General features: G+C 33.4%; 2 protein-coding genes, 1 long non-coding RNA gene and 1 pseudogene across 4 annotated transcripts; 3 read left to right on the top strand and 1 right to left on the bottom strand.

Moving 5' to 3' along the window:
* The first annotated feature begins 2,267 nt into the window (after window positions 1-2,267).
* LOC143537700 (protein LATERAL BRANCHING OXIDOREDUCTASE 1-like) lies at window positions 2,268-5,482 on the top strand (annotated as a pseudogene). The gene is made up of 3 exons (XR_013136111.1): window positions 2,268-2,554; window positions 3,478-3,805; window positions 5,141-5,482. The product of XR_013136111.1 is annotated as a protein LATERAL BRANCHING OXIDOREDUCTASE 1-like (transcript).
* Window positions 5,483-10,795: 5,313 nt separating this feature from the next.
* Window positions 10,796-12,223, top strand: LOC143536431 (uncharacterized). Its single transcript, XR_013135889.1, has 4 exons — window positions 10,796-11,034; window positions 11,583-11,638; window positions 11,751-12,067; window positions 12,155-12,223. It is a non-coding gene; the product is annotated as an uncharacterized LOC143536431 (long non-coding RNA).
* A 4,475-nt stretch (window positions 12,224-16,698) lies between these two features.
* Window positions 16,699-19,943, top strand: LOC143537663 (uncharacterized). Its single transcript, XM_077031384.1, has 4 exons — window positions 16,699-16,846; window positions 18,722-19,141; window positions 19,228-19,458; window positions 19,554-19,943. Exons 1-3 carry the CDS (start codon window positions 16,769-16,771, stop codon window positions 19,429-19,431), a joined length of 702 nt encoding a protein of 233 aa, XP_076887499.1. The 5' UTR covers window positions 16,699-16,768; the 3' UTR covers window positions 19,432-19,458; window positions 19,554-19,943.
* A 4,307-nt stretch (window positions 19,944-24,250) lies between these two features.
* On the bottom strand, window positions 24,251-26,382 carry LOC143537653 (myb family transcription factor EFM-like). Its single transcript, XM_077031376.1, has 5 exons — window positions 26,040-26,382; window positions 25,553-25,791; window positions 25,052-25,445; window positions 24,839-24,915; window positions 24,251-24,736 (listed from the first exon to the last, which is right to left on the bottom strand). Exons 1-5 carry the CDS (start codon window positions 26,260-26,262, stop codon window positions 24,530-24,532), a joined length of 1,140 nt encoding a protein of 379 aa, XP_076887491.1. The 5' UTR covers window positions 26,263-26,382; the 3' UTR covers window positions 24,251-24,529.
* Window positions 26,383-27,696: the final 1,314 nt, after the last annotated feature.

Here is a 27,696-nt window from a genome sequence, read left to right as displayed (position 1 = left end):
ATGGGTCGGGCTAGTGTTGGGTATTGGATGTGGGTTGTGGACTTGGATTAATTAGGATGGGTTAAATGAGAATGGGCCTTAGGTCCATGGGATCTCAGGGATATAAATACCCTAACACCCCAAAATATCTTCACTCTATCTTTATCCAAGCACACTCCACACACACATACACTAACTTCGCCGGAACCGGGCCGAGCCAAGGGAAGAATCGGACTGATCCGAGAGTGAGAGAGGGCGACTAGTTGCGTTAACAAGTTAAAGGAGATCCAAACAAGCCCAAAAAGGTATGATTCTTGATCTTTGAAGTTTAAAGATCCAAGCTTTTAGTGTATAAACGACCAAAAAATGGTCGGGTAGCGTAGTGGGTGATATTGAACCATAGCAAGGGTGTTAAAATCGCTCGAAATGCCGATCAGAAACTAAAACAGCGGCTGCCTGGGCAACTTCGCCTTCATCTGGGCAACTTCGCCTTCAAAGTGACGAACTTCGCCTGCAAGCTAAGTTCTCCTGATGAACTTCGCCTGCAAGCTAAGTTCGCACATATGCAATATATCGATTTTTTTTTAATGCACATATGCAATATATCGATTTTTTTTAATTTTTGTATATAATATAACACTATTGAAAATATACAATACAAAAAACTATATATATGCTATTCAACACTATTTCAAATATCAAAATGCACACCATTGCACATATGCATTATAAAAAAAGTCGGTGTATTGCATATATGCATTACTCGTTAATTTTTTTTAATTTTTTTTTATTTTTATATTTTTTTGTGGTGAAGAATAACAACATATAAGAAGGATGAAAGAAAAAAATTTGAAATTTTTTTTAATTAAATTAAAAATACTTCATTATTAGTTCTCTAGTTCTCTCCATAAAATGGAGTTCTCTCATGATCCTCTCCCTATATATATATATATATATATATATATATATAAAGTCAACTAAATGAATAGTTTGTGAGTTCACACAAGTTTTGAAGTAAGTACATAAAAATCATACAATTCCATGAACAAGTGTAATGAGCAAGTAAAGTCCTTTCCAGTTGGGATTGTGCACCAACGTACTCGGATAATGAGACCCTTTTCCACTCATAACAACAAGGTCTTGAGCGCAAAGGGGGCGTATGATCATACTTATTGAGGAAACCATGAGCAAGTAGTCGTTGAGCAAGTAAGCAAATAAACACACAAGTCCATGTAACGAATTGTAGTTTGTAAATAATGAATAAACGAAATTATAATGTTGATAGGATATATATTCTAACCCCAAAATAGTTAAAAAGGGTAAACAGGGGGTGTGAGAAACTCACCTTTAAGATTGAAGACAACTTGAAATAATAACTGAAAGCGTGTTAACAAACCGAAGCGATCGAATCCCATGAAACTATAAGTAATAACGAAGATACAAAATTAAGGACTAGCTAACGGGATTGTAGATTTTAAAGAATACTAAATTAAAGGATTAAATAATAAGATAAAAACAAGGAAAAAATCAAAAAGGAAGATGAAATACAAAATTGGTTTTTGGATAGAAAACAGTTCTGTTTTGTTTAAGGTATTTAAAATATCAAACATAAATCAAGACTTTCCATTCTACTAAATTAGAATGTTTTGAACAACTTTCATTTAGAAAAGTTTTACAAATTAATAACCTAAATAGGCCAAAAAAAGCCATGTAAATCAGAAGGTACGAATCTGCGCACTGTTTATAAAATATTGATTGCGAATTCATACGAATGAATTAAAATAAGTAAAAGTAGTTTTTAGAACCTTATTTCAATGAATTGTATCATAAAATCTAGTATTGCACTTTTTCAGTTTGTTATGAACAAGATATGCCTATTTCTTTTACGGCTATATCTAATGTCAAAACTGAAATATTGCTAGAAGCAATAATTTCACGATTTCGAAAAGAATTTTGATGAAATAAAATTATGGACATTTTTGGATATTATTATATAATATTTATGAGCATATATCATCAAAAATCCTTGGGTCATTTGAATAAAAAAATAAAGATTCAAAACAGATAAATAAAGATGTAATAACGTTTCAAGTGGGACCTTCGTGTAATCGATCATCTCCTTGTGTTCTTTGTCTCATCCACCCTATACACCATGGTGTATGGATTATGTAAATTCTTAGACATGATTGTGTTATGTTCATGTGATCATTTGATTAACTAGTATGAACAAGAATTAAAATAAATAGAAATAAGATGAAGAAGACTTGAATAAATAAAATCCGTGGTTTTTTCAGGTGATCAACCACGGGGTTCCAATCAAGAGCCGCGAAAAGATACAGTTGGCTGCTAAGAGGTTTTTTGACTAGTCGACTGAGGACAAGAGGAAGGTGAAAAGAGGTGAGAAGAATCCGTTTGGATATTATGATACTGAGCATACTAAGAATGTTAGAGACTGGAAAGAAGTGTTTGATTTCACCGTGGATGCTCCTGCGGTTATGCCGGTTTCTTATGAGTCTGATGATGAAGAGACCATAGAGTATGATAATCAATGGCCTCAATATCCTCCAGAATTAAGGTATTTTTATGTATACGAATCGTTTATGGTGTGATATGTGGTAATCTGTGAAAGTTATATGACTAGTTTAATGTAATATAACACGTATAATTTTACTGAAACTGACTGATATCAATATTTAGTTTCGAATTTATATGGCGCTTACAACCTTATAAAAGCTTAATATATCATTCAACGCCCTTATCAATTGCTTTCAAAGGTTAATTATGCATAGATAATTATAGTGGCAAATGATTAAAGTATTTCATTATTTAGATTATAATTTGACATGACATGAGACCTAACATCTTAATTATAGATATTGTTATGTGAAAAATATCTGGATAAACATTTGAGTTGTAAAGATTTATATCTCAAGGACGACTTCATCTGTAATTTGAAGAATAAAATTAAAATTTTCATCTAACACATATGAAGAAGAAATTTTGTGTAGCTTTTTTCCTATTCTCTGCATATAAAGACTCCCATTATTTTGTGAGTGTTTGTAAATAATAATAATAATAATAATAATAATAATAAATAAATAAATAAAAAGATATATAGAGTATTATGAAAAGATTTAAATACATGGATAATGAAACTAGTGTTTTTGTTATTTTAAAATCTAATTTGATATGACAGGAAAGTTCATAAATGTGTCCAGATATTCAGACATTTGGACCCACTAACCGGACATCTCCATATCATTGTCATGCATGAATCATCTATACGAGTCGCATAGTGGTTTACGACCCGTATAGATTTTGACAAATTGGTGTTTGCGAGAGGAGGATGGTGTCTGATATATGTGGATGATTGATTATATGAACACATGATGTGACATTACCGGAACCATAGTTTTATCTACAATTATTGAGTATTTATTTTATTATAAGTTGAAAACTTCTAATCACCAAGTTGTGTGTTTGATTGTTTAAAAAAAGGGAGGCTTGTGAAGAGTATGTTAAAGAAGTGCAAAAACTATCTTTTAAATTATTGGCATTGATCGCTTTGAGCTTGAACCTTCCCGAGGACCGTTTCAAGCCATTTTTCAAGGAGCATACCACTTTCGTTCGGCTCAACCACTACCCACCTTGTCTCGCACCTGACTTAGCCCTTGGTGTTGGTCGACACAAGGATGCCGGTGCTCTAACCATCTTGGCTCAAGACGATGTAGGCGGTTTAGAAGTTAAACGGAAAACTGATGGAGAGTGGATCTTTGTCAATCCTACACCAAATGCTTTCATTATCAATGTTGGGGACATTATTCAGGTAACATCGTATATATCAAGATCACTAATTATAATATGTAAAAAGGGAAATCACCTATTAGTGGAGTTATTATTGAAACATACGATGCATACAAATATATGTATCAATACATAGATGGACATAGGAAATTTTCTCACAAGATTAGTAAATTTTTCCGGTTAATTATCGTCACATATTCACAGGGTTCGGTTTAGAGTTTTACATTATAAAAGTACTATAAAATATTTTTCACATGGGACGGCAGACCTAGGCCGACCCCCGTACCACAAGGGTAGGTCGCCTAGTATCAATACACTATATATGGTCTAAAGCACATAAATTTTGAGCTTATCGAGTCTATAAAATGGTTTGTATATCTAGCAAATTATTATCATTATCGTGATTATTATTCTTTTTAAAAAGGCTTCTAAAATATCATTTATCATTGATCTAGTCTTTGTATCGTGTGGTAGAGGTTCACAAAAAACCCGAACCCAGAACCGGATCCAAGAAAAAAAAAACCGGAACCGGTTTTTTTAAAACCCGGGTTTTTAATATCTGAACTCGACCATACCCGTAGGGTACGGATAGGGTATGAATTTCAATGTTGAACCCCGAACCCGTAATCGTACCTGATCTAAACCCGATACTACCCGAATTCCGGTTCTAGGTATACCCAACACCCGGTTTAATCTATACCCGAAACCCGGTTCTAGTTATACCCGAAACACGGGTTTTTTGCATACCCGAGCCGGGTTTTCTACATACCAAGGATATTAGTATTTGTGCACATGTTTTTGTGTGGCTGCCCACAGATCGTTCTTCAACGGATCATTTTTGAAGCACATATATGATATAAATATTTATTAGAGCAACACCTTTTGATATACAAAACATCTGAAAAAACATAAAATATATGTTTTTTGTATCATTGTTTAGTTGTTTATATATGTTTGAATGAACTTTGAAGTTTGTATGCAAAAAAATGGATTACGTTAGGATAAAAAAAATGAAGCAGTCCCGTTGACATAAGAAAGTTGTAGAAAATGGGCTTTTTTTTTAATATCGGAAAATAGGGTATTCAAAACTCATAAAACAATTTTTTTAAATATCCGGAAATAGGGTATTCAAATACCCCTGTATTGAAGACCTGATTTAATACCCGTCCCAAACCCGTTACACAGGGTATGGTTTTTCAAGCCAATACCCGACCCGATTATTTCTAATACCCGATTTTTCAATATCTGATCATACCTTAACCCGGTTACATACCCGAACCCGGGTTTTTCTAATACCCGATTTGTGCACCTCTATTGTGTGGGTTAGCATCGAAGATTTGCAATTCTTGTTTTGTAGGTATGGAGCAATGATGCATATGAGAGTGTTGAGCATAGGGTGAGAGTGAACTCCACCAGAGAAAGGTTTTCAATCCCTTTTTTTATGAATCCTGCACACTATACTGTTGTGGAGCCGCTAGCAGAGTTGACAAATGAGCAAAATCCGGCCAAATACAAGGCTTATAACCGGGGCAAGTTCTTTGTGACGAGGAAGTATAGTAATTTCAAGAAACTTGATGTCGAAAACATACAAATATATCATTTTAAAAAATCAGATGAGCGAAAAATCAACGATGTTGTTTCTCGTATCGAGAATGTTATATAAGTACGAAAAATATTGTGTTATCATGTTGAAAAGATGTCGTGGACCCTGTGTTGTTGTAATGACATCTAGAATCTAAGATTTGGGTCACTAATAAAAATAATAATAAAAAGGATGTTATATGGTTGTTTTATCTTATACAAGATTTTAACTTTTTTTTTTCATTGTGATTTTAAGTCTTTAGATTTCCAATAAATAATTTTTGAAGTCTGCCTCATCCAAAATGACCAAATACAAAAATTTCGATGGTACACATAAACAATATCTCGACTTAAAATTGTAACACCTTTATCACATGCCGGTCAATTAAAATATCTTAAATATATAAAAACGAACTCTTTAAAAGTTTTTTGGTTGTTCCCTACATTTTCTCAAGCAATCAGATTATTTTATTTGTAAATGAAGGTTTCTCATGCCAAATTCACATGTGATAGCCTTTAAATGAGTTATAACATCTCATTATATTAAAAATTAATCTCAACAAATATTTAATATGAAAATTCTATAAAATAAGGATATACTAAAAATTAATATACATTTAAAAAAGATATTATTTACAATTAATAAACAATTTTATAGTAAAAAAATAAGGGGGTCATGAGTCTTACCAAACCTAAATAGCTTTTGAACTGAGCTATAACATATCATTTATTTGTGAAACTCTTTCATCAAATATGGGTCTCACAACCCCGTAATAAGGGAGATAAAAGCTAGTATAATATATATCCGACAACATATATGCGTAAACATACGCTACATTTCTCTATAAAGATTCAATCATACAACTTTGCAAGCAGACAAAGAATTGCAGTGTATATGAACATCCGATCGAACTTGAGAAAAAGAACAAAAAGCTTACAAAGTATGGGTGAGAGAGGCGGGAACTCTTTATCAACAGGAATAACACGCTATCCAACTACATCATCAACCCAGATGTTGTCATGTCTCCTCCATTCATAAGTAACTGTTGTGTCACACGACTGAAGTAATACACGATACACTAATAGTCATAAGACTATGTTGAAATCCATGGCAAATGATAAGAATAAAACAAGAAATTGCCACCAAATACATAATTTTTTTTTCTAAATTAAACCATGATAAAGAAGGGATAAAAATGGAAGAAATTTATTTACATGATTAAGAAGGGATATGGTAGCTAGGGAAGAAGACCAATGTTGAGATGGGGATAAAGAGTTGAAGAGTAAAATGGGTGTGATTGCTTGGCTTGATGAATAAGATTATCCATTGCTTCAATGAACACTACCACAAACTCATATGCCAACTTTAGTAACTGGATACACAATTCCACTTTCTGAATCATCATCTTCTTAATTTCTGTTCCTCATCTTTTTATAACATCCTTATCATAGATGCTATGTGTTTATCATCTTCTATCTATAAGCATGCATGCTTCATATATATAGTTTGTTGGCAACGGTCAAACTAAAAGTAATATATGGCTTTTGGTACTCATGAATGGCCGTTATATGTTATTAAATATATATATATATATATATCAATCTTTGTCAATATATACATACACACACAGTATATATATAACATGATGTTATCAATATTTGTATAATAAACTCTATAAATTATTTAATATTTAATATAATAATATCTAATATTGTAGCTAAAGATGTGGACAAGCCTTTGTAGTTGGAAGATGTGAATACATGTGTAGTGGGCCTCTATTTGATCAATAATTAAATTGCACCCACTATTTGGTATTTAGTAATATGTGCTAGAAATGTCCATGTTTAATATAAGTAAACGTCTATTGGATTAGGTAATTTACGCATAAGGAAATGGAAAGGCGTAACCTGTTAGATCTTAAGCAAAGGTCTAGGATTAAATGGGCGATTGAAGGAGACGAAAATTCAGCATTCTTCCATGGTATCATAAACAGTCACCACAAAGTCAATAGGATCAATGGTCTACTGTTTAACGATTGCTGGATTTCCAAACCGATTGAGCTTATGGCAAATATTAAGGAATTCTTTGATAAGAAATTTTCTGAACCGGTTCAGGAGAGACCAATCTTCTTTTTGTCCAAATTATCCACAACTGAAGCTGAGAACCTGATTATTCCATTCACCCGGGAAGAAATTAAATGTGCTATTTGGGATTGTGGAGGGGAGAAGGGGGGAGAAGGCACCAGGTCCTGATGGGTACATTCAAATTCATTAGGAAATTTTGGGGTTATTTTGAGAACATGTGTTAAATATGATGAATCAATTTTATGATCATGGCAAAATTAGTAATGGTTGTAATTCTAGTTTCATCACCCTTATACCAAAAGTACTAGACCCACAGAAAATTGAGGAATTTAGACCAATAAATCTCATCGGATGCATTCCAAAAATGATCTCCAAGATTTTAGCAAATCGCTTGAGAAAGGTGATGGGATCAATTATAGGTAAGGAACAATAAGCTTATGTTGCTGGGAGAAACATTACAGAGGGGGTGCTTATTTTAAACGAGATTGTGTCTTGGTGTAAAAAATCTAACCAACAGGCGATGGTTCTCAAAATTGACATTGAGAAAGCGTTCGATTCGGTAAACTGGCGGTTCCTTGATTCGATTATGGCCCAAATGAGATTCCCGTATAAATGACGTCTTTGGATTCGTGGTACTTTTATGTCGGCCAGGTCTTCGATTCTGGTAAATGGGTCGCCTACAGAAGAATTTGACATCAAAAGAGGGGTTCGTCAAGGTGACGCTCTTTCGCCATTTCTATTTATTATGGCAATGGAAGCACTCAACGTCGCGATGAAAACGGCTTGTTCTGAAGGTTTATTTAAAGGCATTAAAACACCGAAAAATGGCCCACTTATATCACATTTGTTCTATGCGGATGATGCGGTTTTTATAGGACAATGGTGCTCGTCGAATATTCTGAATCTGAATCGTATTTTAAGATGCTTTCATGTATCATCCGGTTTGAAGATTAATTTGAAAAAAAAGTACTTTGTTTGGGGTAAAGGTACAAATTTCAAATGTGGAAATGTACGCATCGGCCTTGAGGTGTAAATCTGGAAAATTACCATTTCTATACCTGGGTCTTCCAATTGGGGCTAATATGAGCTTGAGTCGAAACTGGCAACCTATTCTAGATAAGTTTGACACGAAACTATCAAGATGGAAGGCAAAATCATTATCGTTTGGAGGCCGATTAACTGTAATTAAATCAATTTTGAGTAGCTTGGGGTTGTACTACTTCTCAATCTTTAAAGCCCCGGTAAAAGTTCTAAAATTACTCGAAACCAAAAGGCGTAGATTCCTTTGGGGAGGTTCAGAACTAAAGGAGAAGATTAGTTGGGTCTCATGGAGTAAAATTATTCTGGATAAAGAACATGGCGGTTTAGGTGTTGGGTCATCAAAAGCGGCTAACAAGGCATTATTAGCTAAGTGGTTAGCCCGGTTTAGAAATGACAATACTTCTCTTTGGGTAAAAGTTATCACAGCGGTTCATAGAGGGTCACATAAATGGGAGTCGTTACCGATTAAAAAATCCATTGGGACACATGGAGATGTATAGGTCGGATGGATCAAGCAAAGGAGTTTGGCAATCTAAAAGTATTGGAAAGATTAAAAGTAAAGATTGGTATTGGTGATAAAATCTTTTTTGGCTTGATTGCTGGGCTTGTGCTCAGCCTTTAAAAGAGTTGTTCCCTTCTTTATTTTTGTTAGAATGCATAAAGGATGTGAAGCTTGTGGAGTGTTATGTTCAGACCAATAATGAATTTCAATGGATCTGGCGGTGGCGGAGGGAACCAACCTCGACTCAACATATGGATGAATTGTGCAGGTGCCTTAATTTGATATCTAAAGTTTCGTTTACTCATGGTCCAGATTTGTGGTTATGGTATGGTGTTGATGGTAAGCTATCTCCTTTCTCGGTTAAAATGTTGAGGTGGGAAATAGATAATATGGACCACCAGGTTGTGGGGTCTTCTTTTTGGTTAAAATGGGTTCCGATTAAAATCAATTGTTTTATTTGGAAACTATTAATGGATCGCATTGCAACGAAAACGACATTGTCACATAGGGGCGTTGTTTTCGGAGATCAGAGTTGTAGCTTTTGTGGATTAGTTGCGGAATCATCCGAGCATCTCTTTGTTCACTGTAGGGCATCTAAATGGGTATGGTCGATCATATATAATTGGGTCAAGCTATCGAACTTGACTAATTTGGATTCAGTAAAGGAGTTGCTTGAATTCCTAAGAAAACAAAACCTAAATAAAGAGGAGTGTCTGGCAGTGCAATCCATTTTGGCGGTTACATGTTGGATGATTTGGAAATCAAGGAATGATCTCATTTTTGATAATGTCCCATTTTCGGTATTTAAAGTGGTGAACGACATAAAAACGACTACCTATTTATGGGTGAAGCATAGAAGCAAAAGTGCCACTCTTGATTGGGAGAAGTGGTGCAAGTTTAATTTTGTTAATTTTCCATTGTAATTGTTTGTCTTTTATTTACATTCCTTGTATGTCTTTGGCCTTTGCTTCTTGTAATGGCCCTTTGGTTTTTAATATTATTGGCATTTAAAAAAAAAAGGTAATTTACGCATAAACAAAAATAAAACGTGTATACAAGTAATATAATTTTGTTTTCTATATCCTACCAACAAACATTATTGGCCTCATAAAAAGGGGCCATACATAAGCCCGTAAAGGGTATAAAGGCACATGGAATATTATGTCAATTATTGATGCGCAGTTATACTATATATTAAATATCAACTTTCTTAACAGGAATGGTGCATTGAAAGTTGTATTTGATGCTTTCATTTCGCTATACCTTTTGCTGTGTGGTTTTACGAGTGGAAATTCAGAATGCGTGGCATTTCTATTTCATGGAAGAGTATGATTTCCTATCAGCTACAAATCAACGTCAAGGCTACGATATTTATACCTTCTTTTCCGTCAAGGTTCGATTCCCCTCTTATATTTTGTGTTTGCTCTTCCTTTGTTGGCTGAAATAGGTTGTACGCTTGCTTGGACGGTCATGACGACAACAAAATAGGAGAGCTTAATAACAGTCAGTTCTTATAAATGCGTATTTTTGTTTTCAGATATGTTGATGATAACTAAATCGGTCCCTGATGAAATCGTCAACACCATCATCCCATTACATCAAAGGTTTTATTTTAATTTCTTTTGATTACTGATTAGAGGAGGCCTCCAAATCAATCGAATGTATTTGTTTTTCAAGGGCTTTCCATTAACTTATCTAATTTATATGTTATTGTTAATTTGTGGTTTGAAGAAGCCAATGCCAGATATTATTGTTTTTATTGCAATCGTTTTAACAGTTTTGATTTTTTTCTTTGCCTCTTTATGTTCATGTTGGATGCAGTTATTGGTTCACTGTTGTCTTTGAAAGTGGGATTCATCAATGAAGAGGTTACTTATTTTTACATCCTTTTTTTTTGTCTGATTGTTCGTCTCCTAAGGTTTGTTTTATGTTAGTCTGCTTTAATTTGCTTATGCCTGATACATGCTGTTTGTTTGCTTTGGGTGCAGCTCTTCGTTTGCTTTTTGTGCCAACTGCCAAGTGTGACCTTCATCAGTTAAAAGGTTGGTTTACATTTGCTTTTATAAGTAGTTTTTTTACATCTTAGGCCACATTGTTTACTTTGTTAGTTTATCATTAAACTTGCACTTATATGGTCCGAGCTGGTCTCTCATTAGAGATAAAACATAAAACATTTGACCAGTTAAGCCAAATCGACATATTAAGAGAGAATATATAACCCAAATCGATACCTTAGAAATAAAACGTAACTCGAGTCCAACCCATTGGATAGACTATACTCAATTAAATCGACCCGTTATGTTTCCTGTCATGTTAAAGATTGATTTCCATTATTATAGTAGGTAATATAAATTCCAATCACTAATTTTCTAAACTCAGTGAAGTGAACTTCTAATCTCTAATGAACTAAATTAATCTTCTAAGTTTTTGTGTTTGTTAGTCATGTTTGCAAATTGATTTACTTTATTCAAATTTTGGTTTCCACATTTCATTAAATATTATATAATTCAAAGGGGGTTTTGAGTCATGAATATGGTTCTTAATTTCTTTCTCTGTATGTATGAAAAGTGAGCTGTTTTAATATATGTAGGTGGAGACAGTTGATGACTATGATGAGTATTGTAGCTTTAGCTGGGTTCGCATGAGGTAGTTTATTGATTGTTAGTGATATTTTTTAGATTTATGAATGCCATGGATATATAACCTTTTCTAACTTTTTGCTTATTTATACAACTTCATGTTTGTTATTGTATTTTAGGGTGTGTGAAATGTCGGTAGAAAGTGAAAAAACAATTAACTTTGTACCACGACGATAACACACTGGAATCCCGTTGCAATGTGCGGGTTCGAAATACTAACCTAATTTGGTGTTTAATGTAATGAAGAGAAAACATGTGAAACAGGTTTCTTTAATACTTATTTATATATTTTGCAATATAAAATTTGCAAGTTGAAACTAACTTTTTTTTAAATTATGATTTCAGCCTTATGTAAATTCATGAAACGTAATTTTGGGAGTATTGTCTGCTAATATGTATTCTGCATTCTACACATAATTGGATTCACAACTTAAAAGTAAGTTTGATGCTGTGATTATTTGCATTTGTTTAGTAAACCATTTTCATTTCTTAATATTTAACGCATGTTTTTTTATTTCTAAAGGTAGTCAACAGGATGAGTTGAATACTGGGGCTGCTATGGCAAGCATCCTTACTTAATCCAGATGAGGTACATATTTGTGATCTTTTTTTATGCATAGTAATTGGTTATATTCATATTTATGTATTTCACAAGAAAACAAGTTGGTGACTTTATATTTAAAGTTATCCTTTTGTTTTAATTAGTCAGGGTATTTGCTTTCGGGGTCTCAATTTCTGAATGTCGGAAGGCACTGCAGCTGTGCAGCTTGACGGAGAGCCGTTGGCAGAGGATATTTTTTTGACTTCTTTGGACTAGAAAGGTAAACTGATTTTGTTTACTTCAATGGTGCCATAGTTGTGTCGTGTTGCTGGTGGATGTTTGGAACTCTTTTGGAGAATACACTAGACGCCTTCATGTTTCAACAGTATTCTAACCCTGCAAACACGTAAGTTTCATCACCCATTCAGTTAGTAAAAACTGTTTATATTAATCATTTGTTGGTGTGAAGTAGGTACACGTTTTAACACAACGGGTCTAGAGATTTAGGATGATTATTTGGAGCATTATCTGGACAATGGAGAGTTCATTGAACGCGGTTGGAGAAGTGCTCAAAGCAAATTAGTGATAAGTTTATGATTTCGTAATATGAAATTGTAATTTTTCTTTTTTAACTTTTATGTTGCGGCGGGTCTAAATACTAGTTAGTCTTTAAATACATGCTTAACTTGTCTCTTTAGAGCTAGATTATTCTAAATATAATTTTTATTTAATATGATAGTTTAAAAACAAAGTATGACGTTTTAACAACTTATGATACTCTTTCTTTGAAGTAGTTGAATTAATCAAAGAGGATGATACAACATACATCCAAATCTGGGACTTCGTTATAGCTGTTATTCTAATAAAATGCCGTTTCAAATATTATTTTTTTTAAATGTAGTAGAGGGAACTAAATATATTGTAAATTTGTAATTATATGTTTGTATACATAGAGAAAAATTAGGTAGCTTTGCCACCAACGTTTTGGAGGAAAACGCGGGGGGTACACCGCCCCCCCTGCGTTATGTAATTTTATTTTTCCGGACGTTTTGTATAAAACGCTAGATCTGGCTCAAATATCAAAAAACTATCCGTTGGGGGTTACCTTTGGAGATGGAGATGGAGATGGGTTACTGTTCACCGCCGGTGAGTAACTCCGGCAACGGCTGCGGAGGAGGAGGAGGTGTTGGAAGGAAACCTTGTTTTCTGATTTGGCTTCGAGCTTGCGGCGGCGGAGGAGGAGGAGGTGTCTTGGGTGTTGGGTTGGTGTGTTGGTGGATAACAAACCGGCGAAGAAGGAGGTTTCAGATTTGGTTTTGGAATGAAATGGAAGAAGATCTGATTTGGGTTTGGTATTTTTTTAATATTAATGTAGTTTTTTAATTATATATTTAATTATTTAAATGATTTATAATTTAAAAAAACAAATAAAATTAATAGTGATTGAGCGCCACGTGGCGCATAACCCCTGGTAGTGGAGAGTTATGACTACAGCCTGTTTTTGTACAAAATCATAACTCTGACTGGGCGCCACGTGTCGCATAACCCTTGGTAGTGGAGCTTTACGACTACACATGGTCTAAGTATGGATTGTAGGAAAAGATGTTTATTTGAATTTTGAATATTGTATTTCTATCATGAATACATGAATATCATGAATACATGAATAAGTCTATAAATACAATCACAAGAATTATTAACCCACAAGAAGTGTGAGTATTGGAGAAAGGATTTGTTCTCTTCATAAACCTACAATCAATTTTTTTCAAAACATAGGTTTAGATTAAAATTGCAACTGATAGAAGTTAAATTTGATGGAAAGTGTAAAAGATAAAGGAATATTGGATTTTAATAATCTCTATTGAATGGTATTGGCCGATAATAATTCCTATTCATTTTATCGTCACTGGCGGTTCCAAATTCAAAAAAGTTGGCCCCCAATGGTCCCCCGTTAAAAATGACTTAACGGCGTTATACTTTTTTCCGAATTTCAAACTAACTTTTTAGGGCTATTAATCGGAAGGAATATACGAGTCGAATGATATAAAACTTAGCTCCAAATAATGATCTAAACGACTTGATTTTGGTTAATTGTAAGTTTAAACATCCGAATTGAAGCATTGATTCGTCATTTTGAAGCACTATTTCGAACTAAGTTTTACACCAATCGACTCGTATCCTCCTAACGATCAAAAGCCTTAAAACATTGGTTTGAAATTCAGAAAAAACTATAACGCCGTTAAGTCATATTTAACGGGGGACCATTGAGGGCCAACGTTTTTGAATCTGGGACCGTCAGTGGGGATAAAATGAATAGGGATTGTTATCGGTCAATACCATTCAGTAAGGATTATTAAAATCCAATATTCCAAAGATAAATCATAGTTGTTGAGTTTTATTGTCGTTCTAAAAAAAAGTTGTTGAAGTTTTACTTGTAATTAAATGGTGTGAAACATCCGGTGTCGGGTGGCAACACCATCTTTCGGTTTTCCACTTCAATTTTCACTGCAAATCAATAAATAATCCCTTGCCATTTTCTCATATTTTTTTCACTCTCCCAGTTCTATATATATACTCCCTCGAATTTCTATTCAACATAATTTTAACCGTAAATGTAAACAACCCGTGGACCAAAACAACAATGTCAACTGAGTGGGCTTATGCAACGGTTCACAAGCATCGTGGATGATTGGGGAGGAAGCAATGTTAGCAATGGCGTGAGTCGATACCATCAATGATCCAATTATTGGTCCCAATGTTCAAATTTGGTTAAACATTCATGACAACTTTCATACCTGCAAAGGTGTCGTTCAATTGAACAAATATCAGGAAACATAGGCAGATTCTTCACAAAGTTGAAAAGTTTAACATGATCTACCAACACACCATGATGAACTGGCCTATTAACTAGACCAAATAAGAAGTTATGAATTTTACGGTCGCTGATTATAAGAAGCAATACAGTTCACGGTTTAAGATGTTTCATTGTGATTACCGTAGGCTATCAAAAGCGACATCAAAGGAAGTTGCATGAGGTACACTTGGAGGAATGTATCAAAGATAATATTGGTAATAATAATAATGTTAATTAGTTGTTTCTATTTTAACAGCCAATGTATTTTTAGATAAGATTGTGGAGGTTGTTGACCATTATAACCTTAGCCTTGATGTCCTCCTGTAAATCAGCGTAGATGACATCTTGTACATTAATTCCTTATGCTGTAATCGGCTTATATAAGCCATGTAATATTCTTCATATAATCATGCAATTATTCAGTTATCATAGAATGATGATAAATGATGAACTAAGATTTTGGAATGTGGAAAAAAGGCCTATGCATAGATATAGATGGAGGTAAGAGTTTAGAAAGTTAATGTGTAAATGGGCCGGGCCGAGAGAAATTTTAATTTAGGTAACATAAATTTTAATTTTTAACATCTATAAATTATTTCGTAACGTTAGACAACATAATGAAAGTTTAGTATCTTTAAATTAAAAAAGTTTGAGTGGCTTTAGTTAAATCATTTATGGGTTTAGATAAGAGATTTGAGCTTTAAAATACCACTCCTTGCAAAACAATTCAAATGAATGTGGGCTTAAATGATATTTTTTACACACTATTGATGGTTTATACACACAATACTAAAATTTTATAAGGAACGGTCGAGATTTTTAACGGGTATATAACACTATTTATTTTAATGTGGGCAGCAGCTGCCCTCGTGAGTCAACCAATGAGTCGGCCCCTAGTTAAACATGTGCCCGAGCCTAAACTTCATATACCAAGCTCGAAATGAAACAATCGCGATCAAGGCATAGGATATATGTTCCTAATTAGAGGTGAGCATAAAACCGAATTAACTGAACCGAAAACGAATTAACCCAAAAAACCGCACCGAAAAAACCAAACCGAAGCATTAACCGACGGTTAATTTTTTGTTTTTTTTTTTTTGGAAAACCGAATTTTCGGTTTCGATTCGGTTATCCAATTTTAAAAACCCGAACCGAACTGATTGATGGTGATGAAAATACTCAATATGATGGGGAATGAACTAAACTTTGAAGATAAATAAGATGATAAATGAAGACTGGGACTAAACTTATAATGGTTTTTAATGGAGAACTTGGTTGAATTCTAAACTCTATTTAGCAACTCTGTATTCGTATAGTTTCACGTAACACATGCCTATTTTTGTTTTTCGGATTCAATATATATGTAGTACTCTAATACGCTCTAAAATATGCATTTTCATTTTTAATCTTCTTTTCTTTTTTTCTTTTTGCAATGTCTACACGTAATTGAAGAAAAAAACCGAAAACAACCGAACCGAAACCGAAAATAACCGAAAAACCAAAAAAAATGGTTTGTGTATTCAAATAACCGATTACTTAGGTTTCAGCTTGGGTTTCACCTAATAACCAAAGTGAACCGAACCGAACTGAACCATGCTCAGCCATATTCTTAATTTATTCAACCTTAAACAAGGACCTGAAAACAAGACTATAAAACCTTGAGTACCAAAGTACAAATAAAAACAAGGTTTACACATTTATCCAATTCACCCAAAAGCTTCAGAACCAAAACCCTTGTAACAATGGCGTCCTTGTTTCCCCTAAACCATTCGTATCGGATGGCACTCAGACCTAATTCACCTCCTGTAATGTCCTTCAAGGTACGTTTCAAACTCTCTTAATTCGAAACTACCGGTTTATTGCAACGATTATCCCTGTTATGTTATATTTAGGGCTTCATTGTTTCTGTATTAACAAGTTTGAATTTTTAATGTGTGAAATGATGAGAGGACAATTAATATATATTGTTTTATAATTTGACATGTAATTCAATATCGCAATCGAATAAACTTGTTAGATAGTAGTTTCTGAATTGTCTCATCGTTGCGTATCAATACCGTAGAATAAACAAAATCAGTCTTATCCATTCCAAATCACTGTGAAACAACAATGGAATCACATAATGTTATAGCAACATCCCTACGCAGAGCTCGGTCTGGAAAAAATGTTTCATTGTTTTAAGTGATTTTCTTTCATTCACACGAGCTTGAAGGTATAGTTTTATCGTATTCAATACCCTTGAAAGTGTAAGAATTTGTCTAAGAGAGTCTCGTGAGATGTGTGGAGAGCTTAATCAGTTTATCGATGAAAGATATAATCTTGCATGATGTTCAAGCCATTAATGATTACACGAGAGATAACATTGAAGAGAAATTAATGATTACATAAATGGAATCTAACACTCGGAAATCATGCGTTGGGGACCATACGGGATGTTGATTAGACATACAACAGCTCGATTCATAAAATTTCAAGGAAGCAACATGAAGTTCTTAGGCTTACAAAATACAAAACAAGCCATCATTAGTCAATGAATGCTCTTATTTTGTCGGACAAGATGCATAAGTATGAAGTATCTCTTCCATTTTTCCTTTTGTTGGTATTCAATTGTTCAAACAAGGTTACGATGATCTCTTACATGGGGAAAGAGTTTGGCCTTTGGTCAAAATTCATATAGCCTACTATTAGGAAAGTCAATTTGAACTTTGTATGGAGGAGACGGAGTACTTTGACGTTTCTAGCCCGTCCCGCTTGCCAACTCACCAACAAGGACGGATATTGTTTTTGAGCAAAGTTGCCTGGCTGTCATAAAATTACTTCTTCGGTCTTTGGTTTCACCCAATGTTTTAAAAACCTGTTTTTTAGTCATACCGAATTAGGCTAAAAAATGGTACAACCGGTTGAACTGGGTTGTACCAGGAGGTTCAACCGGGTTGAATGTTAACCCTATTACTTCATATAAATGTAATTTCAACTCAGAAAATAACCTAAACATACATGATTTCATAATAAAAAATAGTTCAAAGGCTAATTCATAATAAAAAAAAACAATACAAAAGCACTTGATTTTCAAACAAAGTTTCTTTAAAAGTAAAAGTGTGCAATATGTTTATGACATCGTTTCCTAGTTTGCTCGTTTTAATTTTATCTTCTAGGTTAAAAGTCATCTTTCAAAAACATGGGCCGCAAAAATTTATCAAAAACTATTGGACATAAATCCGGGTTGCCGGTTTAAACCGAAATTTTTGAAAAAACCGGTGGTTCGATGTTCGATCAAACCGCCCAAACTCGTAGTAACAAAAGGACCACATATTTTGCGTTTAAAGTTTAATTGTTTGGATCAATAGTAAGTTACTACTCGCATATATGTTTATTTTTTTGCCCATCTTTAAATTGCAGTTCTAACAACGGGTCGCTCTTGAAGCTTGCATTTTTTTCTTTTCTACTTTTGTTAGTCACTTTAGTCAACGCAATCCCTTATATACCACAGAAATGAAAGTTTCGGTTATATCTATTGTTCTACAAGTTATATGCTAAGAAATTGGGGAAAGTAGTACTCCCTTTGTTTCATTGGACAATATATGCATTGAAAGTGTTTTGATTTCGTTATGCGGTGGTTACAAAGTTTAATGTAGTTTTGTGGTTATTGATTTTATACTTACATGTGGACTAACATATCTTTTATTATCACACAGGGTTGGCCCTCTCAATCCAACATGTTAACCTCTAAACCAAACACCTTAACGCATAAAAGAACCTGTTCAAACATCTTATGCACAATGAATCTAAACGCGTCACAACCCGACCCACACGGAAAGTCAACTCTTGACCTTGTAACCGACAAGGCAAGAAAATTGTGGGATAATTCTCCCCAAGAAGTCAAGATCTTCCCCTGGACCACCGCCTTGGAAAATTTCACACAACTTATTATTGACATTGTTTTGGTAGTCACACAATTACTATATATACCCGTAATGGCAATTACTTCTGTTAGTGAGATGTCATATTGTGCTCATGAAAGAAAGCTGGTTTTAATTCCGGTTCCAATACTTATTGGTGTTGCTGTTGCGGGAATGTTGAAAAACCGAGCCTTGAAATTATCTCCATATCTTAAGGTGAATACCATCATATAGTTTTTTAAAGTTCTTGAAATTATATAATGAAGTTATGATGTTTTAATAATTTCTTTTTTGTGTGTCAGGATGCGAAAGTTCCATGGCATTTGTATGCGAATATGCTGTTTTTCACATTGATCAAATTGCCAGGCCCATATTATCCGTTCTGGGGACGAATATTTATTCCGCATTTTGCAAATGGAGGGTTGTTTAGGACTCTATGGTTTTTGTTTCTATGGTACAGGATGCCTAGGAAGGACGTGCATACTGATGTTGAACAAAAGGCGTAAGATAATGGTGTCAAGTATTTCAAACAGGTAATAATATTTCTAAAAACCACTCATCTCTTTATGTACCAAACCTTTTAGCATTTTTTTTATGGTTTTCGATTCTTGAATTTTGATTGGTACAGATCTTTTTGTCCTCAATATCATATTTCACACCAACACTTTTACTGTTAAAGAAACTTGCTGTTTTGGGTCAGCAATTCTGAAAGAAATTTCCTGGAAAGCGATGAAGTCACGTTTTTGTTATATTATGAAGGATTGTGTAGGGCAGTATACAGCAGTAATAGGAATTTTGTTTTTTTAGCAGATTGGCCTGTACCCGTGTCTGTACCGTGTCATTTGGTGTATTTGCAGAAGGATATTTAGTGAAGACGAGTTTTTTAGTCCGACCCAATGGGTTTTAACAAGATGGCAAACTTCGAAACTCCCGGATTGTTGTTTAATAAACTAGTTTGTAGTGTATAATAGAGCTTTAGCATCGAACCTTACGGTAAACCCGTTAAAACGGGCCATCCTTTTTCTCCATTGTGAAACCCTTTGCTCCACCTAGCATTCTTGGCCCTTGGGCCTTTAGGACTGTTTCGCTGGTGATGCTTCCAAATGGGCCGACCCGGTTTCAACCCAACCGGCCTGGCTCAAAACCGGATTTGTGCACATTTACTTGGTACGTTAGTAACTTGACATTGATTTATAATGCACTTACATAGTTACATACTTACATTATTGTCAACCACTGGTTCTGAAGTTGCTCTACTGGGTTCATGGGCTGTGATGCTTTGGATCAGTCTGAGTCGTCAAAGCCGATTTCCTAGTTTTCAAAACCCACTTTTGCTGGACGTTTTGAAATTCAAAAGTTGGTTATAAACTTATAATAATAAGAAATGAGCTGATTATATATTAATTTGTACAAGATTATAAGATGAGCATGTCAGGACCGGCACACATATAACTAAGATACGAGTTAAGGTAGCCCAAAAGTGTTGTGATGTGAACAGGGCATGCATTTGGGTTCATGTGCATTTAAAAGGCGCAGGACCCGAAAACAAGGTTAACTAATATTTTGAAATAGTCACAAGTGTGCTCAAATGGCTCAAGAACATTGACTTTATGCAAAGGCTTAGAAATGGTTCTAGCCGAAACCAGCTGTCTCAAGAGCCTCACAAGGCATCGATTAGAACTTTTCAAAATTCAAAATAAAAATCGACGCCAGTTGACCTCCTGACGTAGTTTAATTTAGTCGTTTACCTATTTAAAAAATTTAAGTGTGATGGTATTTAGTATTTACAGTAAAATTGTTTGTAAAAATATTATCTGCCACATTTAGAATTTATAAATTTTTTAAAAAATTACAAGGATATAAATTATTAAGTGTTTGCAAATTAGAATAGAACTCTTTTAGCGTCAATGTAATTATAATGTTGAGATATATTATGATGATGCACGATATATCATGATTGTTCTTTTCACTAAATTTTGTTAGTAGATGATGATGATAATCAAGTCAAGATATTTGTTGCTTAAAGTGGTCAACGAAAATAGAACTACTTGATGAACGAGCTAGGCCAACTTTAGCTCAAGCTTGGATCGAAATTATACGAGTCAGCTCGGCCCATAAGCTCTTAATGAGCTGAAGTATAATCTTGAACTCGACTTGGATAATGCTTGAAGCAACTCACTTAGCGCATTCACACCCGATTTAGCTAAAACCAACACACCCTGAAATTTATTTATTTTCCAAGTACTTTTACATTTAATACCACACATGTATCAATATTTAATTAAATAATCTCTTTTTATTCATTTTATTAAATTTTCTTTTTCTTCCACTTAAAACAACTTACACAAATTATAAAAAATAGTTATAGAGAATGAATAACAAGTCCATGAATAATGAGAAGTTCTTAAACTGATTCATATTCTCAAAAATTGATGGAGTGTCAAGGTTTATTAGTAAAACAACAGGAATTTGAAGTTATGTGAATGAATGGTGATACGCATGGTTGTGAAAATCGTTGCTAGGCGCCAATTAATCAATAATTGGTATCCCACTGACTATTGTCGATTAATCGTTATTTTGGTCAAAATCGGTTAATATTGAAAACTTTATATACAAAATTTGATATATTTAAAAATTTACATGTAAATCCTAATTCAATTCAATCAATTAATCAAGCCCTGTATATCCCACCGCATAGCACGCTATCGGTAGGGTCAGGGGTAAATCCTAATCCAATTAATCACGATTATTAATCGTTAGTTCCTACCCCACTACCTACTTAGTGTCTAACAACTTCTAATAACACTAGTGATATGTGACAACAGATCATGTTAAGAATGTATCTATCAGTGGTGTAAAAGGTATAAATGGGTGATAATTGATAAAAGGTGACTCATCATTTATGTTGCGTTAAACATATTTTTCATAAATATTTGATGTTGATGTAATGTTTATCTTATAAGGCACATATAAGTATTTATTTTATTTCTTATTAAATACTTTTTATTAAATAGTTGATGTTGATGTTATGAGAAGCCCAAAATTATGCCATGTGCTATGCATTAATCATACTTTATTATCAAATCTCTGTCTCATCTCAATTCTCATCTCATCACCGTCTTCACTATTATCCCACCACTCAGTCTATGACTATGTTATACTGACTTTTTATAACCTTTTTTTATATTTTTTAATAAAAATTATATATGTAAAAAAATAACATATGTAATTAATAAATTAGTTAAAAAAATACGCATATTTAATAGAAAAAATATACATATAATAGTACCTTAAATTATATATAATATTTATTTTATTTTTAATATAGAATTATTTAAAATTATTACAAAATTGCTTATATGGAGTTTAAAAAAGGAATCTTTTAATATATATATACACACACCATAACGGTGATTGAGAGAGAGATTCTACTTATTGATAAATGTTTTGAGTGGTTACCAAAAAGGCATCTTGAAAAGTACAAATTGGATGGTTTGCAAATTCCATGTGTTTAAAAAATAAAGAAAAGAATAAAAAAAATAGGTTCGTATTCTTGTTTGTGTTTGCCAAAAGGAATCTTTTAAAGTATATCTCTTCTAATAAAAGCTTACAATTTTTGCTATTTGTCAATATCATAGCCCTCTTTATTTTATTTAATCAATTTTCATATATGGTCCTTATCTTTTAAGTTATTTCAATATATGACATTAAAATTACAGGTTTATTCCAACTAAATTCGTTACCACATATAATAAGTATTCTCCGTATGGATTGACAATAGACGATTAATCATAAGTGTTTATTATGGTTTTTATTCAAAATAATAAACAATAAACATTCGATTCATAATATGTGAAATGAGAACAATCAACTTGGACTAAATCATGATAGCATCAGCGGCTAAGGCTTAGCCTTTAATACCTAAAAATACATATGATTTTAAAACTAAAAGTTTTCAGGTCGACCTGAAACCTAGAATTCGGACCCAAGAACCAACCCGAGTTACTTCGGTTCAGGTTCTGGTTAGTATTTTCTTGGGTTCGAATTTCTTGGGTCGGGTTAGTTTGGGTTCAAGTACGGGTTTTCTTGGGTTAGGTTTCATGTTACGGGTAAAAGTGACAGCCCTACTTTCAACGATTATATGTAAGAATCACTACATTCATTTTATGCAACTTTAAATCTTATAATATTCTTCTAACTCAGAATAATCACTATTATTTGAACATGGTTTTAATGTTAGTATGTATTTTTCATTTTCCTGACAATTACATTCATATGAAACAAACAAATATTTAAATTTTCGGTTTTTATTTTGCTTGATTAATTAATTTTTAATTGTAAAATATAAAATTAATTAAAAATTTGTCATACACGGAATATTAATAACAACAAATTTATCATGATCAATCAATTTCAAATCGTAAAGATTCTAAGGATGATTATATCATCAAAGTTCAGGTATATGGTTTTTGAGATAATCATGTTTTTTATAAACATGAGCAGATATTCTCAAATGACATGATATTTTATGTGTATGAATATTTTTTTATTAGTATCATATATATATATATATATATATATTATCATTTATCTAGAGTTGGTATGTACTTGGAGAACCTTTTTTGTCACACAGACAACTATATATGGCTATATCAAGAGTTATAAGCAGGCCTATATGTTACTTTATTAATAGCTACAAGCAAACATGGACAAAAGATTTTGATTATTGATAAACAATGTATACATGTTAATACAATCACAAATGTAGTGTAAAAGAAAGTTTTTACCTATTTGTAATATATTTGTGTAATCTTAGTTATGTAATTTATGTAATTTTAATTTAATTGTAATTGTATTAACAGTATATAATCAATTTCTTGAATATATTTCACTCAAAGTTTAAAATTTTCAACAATTACCCGTGTAATACACGGGTCTCAAACTAGTAAAGTAATATAGTAACAAACAAAGATCAAGAGAGAACCAATTTCAATTTCAAGTAGAATATTATGAAAAATCAAACCAATTTTAAGTAGAGAATCATAAGAATCGAATGGTACAATTATACATTTATACGTATGTTTGACAAATACAATTGGAGATAGAAAGTGCGGGATAAACAGTTACAAAACCGTTTTATGTATCACTAATCAAATTAACATATGCAAATGTTTGAGGTTTCTTATAATACATATACACAAGTGTGTGTGTGTAATTGAAACTAAGCCCAAAATAAAGGAACCTTTTTACCATCCCAAACAAAAGAAGTTGATTGATAAAGTAAATCCCAAGGGCAAAAAGATTCAAGATTTCATAAAGATAGTATCAGAGGAATCATATGCATAAAATAGTGCATACCTTAATCATCATGTTTCTCAACTCAAATACAAATGTGAAGCTACTTGGACAACAAAGAATCCAAGAAAATTTCAACAACTCAAATTTGTAAAAAGTTTAATATAATAGAACTCAAAAAAGGGAAACTAAGCCTGCAAAATTTCATCAATCTTTATGTATAAGTTATTTTTTTTTCAGGTTGTCTATTTTATATATAAACTCACCTATATATAATTAACCGATTATTTCTCAAAAAAAATCAAGATTTTATACACCTTTCCAGCAATAATTCTCAGATTTAGCATCTTCTCCATCATCCATGCTGTCACCGCCAGTCGTGGTGGTGGTGCCCGTAAGAAACGGGCCATCAGGAGAACTTGACTGCTCTTGTGGCGGCATCCACATGCCACCGCCAGTTTGATTTGCAGATGTGTTGTTAGAAGACGGAAGTCTTCGCGTGTGAAGCCTGTATTTCTACAATTTATAGACAAAAAGATTGACATATGCTTAATATTATTTCCACAAATTAACCTGATAAAGTTCTAAACTTTATGTAAATTGAATATTAAAACTCACTTGCAGATGACTTTTAACTTCATCATTAGTAAGACCTTCAACTTGCATAAGTTCTCTAATTTGTTTAGGTGTTGCAGCTGCAAACATTCAAACAATCCATGCTTTAAAATAATGATCAAAACTAGTATGCGAAGAGTAAATAAATACGTTGTAAACATAATCACGAAATACAAAGATAACCAAAACCCTATATCAATCAGTTGAAGGGCTAACCTTGAGAACCACCAAGTTGCTGCAACGCGTTGACAAATCGTCTATGCAACTCAGTTGACCAACATCTTCTTTGTTTTCTAGATGCTTGTTGCTGAGTCGGTTGACCATGAGGGGCGGCGCTGGTTGGTTGATCATTCGGTGCAAAACAAGGGGTCAATTTGGTATTGGGACTAGTTTTGGCGAGTAAATTGTTTCCCCTCACGGAATTCTTGATTCCGATTCCTGGAGTAATAAGAGAAAGCCCGGGAATCGGTAACTCCTCCCTATCTTTCTCTATCGGCGCACCCACCATTGTAAACCCAAAACATCCTTTCAAAGGGATAAAAGATCTTGCAGGGTTTGTAAACGGTTGACCCGATCCAATGGTCACTAGGTCATCTTGCTCAACACCTCTCTGCAGGAATATTATTATTATTATTATTATTATTATTATTATTATTATTATTATCATATCAAACATTTGAATCTAAATTCTAAACACATTTGCTTATTTGATTATACCTTTTTAGTTGAATCCGGTTTCTGATTCTGGGTTTGATCCGTGTTCGTGTTCGGGTTCCAAAGCTGTGTGGAGCTCAACCAATTCTTCTTATTATCTCCAACACCCTTTTCTTCCCTGATCATATCCACTTTTGCATCCTCATCACAACTCTTTTTAAGCGGTATAAACTCTTCAAGCACCGGCTCAGCATTCGACGATTTCTTGAACACCATTGCCTCCTCTTTCAATGCAATAATAGCTGAAAAACAATTCATAAAACAAATTATTCAACACTCAAAATTTCAGCTAGGCATTTCATCAAACACTTGGTGTGCACAAACCAAACAAACACATTTTCAACACAAACTCAAATTCAAGAAATACCCAGATCACAAAATCGAAAAACAAACAAAACCCTGTAATTATATTCTCAATTGAATCACCAATCACGAGATATCAACAATTTACACCCACAAACAAAACCCTAGAGAAGAGAAACAAACGAACCATCATTAATAAGGATCATGCAAAGGGGTAGTTCGCGTTTAAAGGCGTCAATTTTCCGCATTTCGGATTCCAATCGGGTGACGAAATCATCAAGCTTGATAATCTTGTCAGACACGGTACCGATTCTGGAAACTTGACGGAGAAATTGAGCGATTGATTTGGGGATAAAAGTGGGTTTGTAATCGAGAGTAAGCTGATCAGGTGGTGGATTTAAGCTCCCCATGTTATTATTATTATTATTGGATTTGATTATCAATTGATGTTGATGATCAAAAGGAATGGGGAGTGAGGGTGTATGTATAGTTGTTGTAATTATATATGCAGCAGGTGAATAATATTAATAATAATATTATGTGAAGAAGAAGAAGAAGAAAGAGAATGAATGAATGAATGAATGAATAAACGAATCTAGAGAGATGAAAGATTCTGAGTGTGGGTTATCTGTCACACCCTCGGCTCGTCGCGTAATAATATTATCTTAGCCCACTACTATAAGTTATAACTACACTCACCGGGTTCTTAATTTCTAAAACACCTAAACTACCCTCACACCACTATAACTCACAAAGCTAAAAGATTGTGACATGTATATAAATAATAATTTCGGTATATAAATAATAATTTCGGTTCAGTTATTAGCATTAACCGAGTCGATCGGTTATTAGCAGGATTGACTTTGCTATTCAAAAGAGGGTTGCGGCGCAGCTTGTTGCCCGTTTGCCTGCCACTCTATTATAATCGTTTTATAGTGAATTATATATAAAATATTTCATCGGTTATCGTTTCGATTTGGTTAATTTTGGTTAATAACCAATATTAAACTTGGGTTAAAAATTTGCTTAAAAATGCATGAAATGAACTCTTAAATACATTAAATGAATGGATAATTACATGAAATGAAAGTATAAAATATATGAAATTGAGATATTAATACATGAAATATAGATATAAATACATGAAAATGATAGTGTTAAACAATTAATACATATAATACATGAAATAGATGAAAAAAGGCTTAAAACATGAAAAATATGAAGAGTTCGGTGCGATTCGGTTAAATCAGTTTTCGTTTTTTTCGGTTCAGTTTCGTCGATTTTCGGTTTGGTTTCGGTTAACGATTAGATTATTGCTCACCCCTAGATAATATGTTGTTTCATAACACTAAATTCATTGTTGATGATGGTGTTGTGAGGTGATTTGGTTCTTTTGACCAGGTAATTGTATGAGTTAATATAAAGTATTTTGATTGGTTTTCATGTATTTGGTACTATTTTAATATTAGTAATGAATTTTTTTTGTTTAGGTGGTCTTATTTATTGCATCAAATGTTGTAATGCGTTTATACTTGGTAGTGGATTTGGCGATGGCGCTTTGCTTGGAACTCTAATTTCAAGTTATTGCCCCATCGTACATTGTGGATAGGAATACCATTTGTGATCGAAAATCATCTTGGTCAGTTTAAAAGCTGGTAACATTATAACATCTTATAGTGAGCTGTTATTCAACTCCATCATGTATCAAGAGCATGTCTTAAGTTCTTTTTGGGTAGCTAAGGATATTGTTAACAGCAATCCTGTGACTCTTACCAAGATTGTGTTGTTATCTACTCGCCATGCTAAAAGCACATAATACATCAGGTCTAGTGCATACTTCGAAG

The sequence above is a fragment of the Bidens hawaiensis genome, unplaced genomic scaffold (genome assembly GCF_021521415.1).
Source record: "Bidens hawaiensis isolate Kalapana, Puna unplaced genomic scaffold, B.hawaiensis_p1.1 tig00000780_1, whole genome shotgun sequence".
Taxonomy (NCBI): Eukaryota; Viridiplantae; Streptophyta; class Magnoliopsida; order Asterales; family Asteraceae; genus Bidens; species Bidens hawaiensis.
Note: the sequence above shows the minus strand (reverse complement) of the source record. Positions and strands in the feature narration are given on the sequence as shown.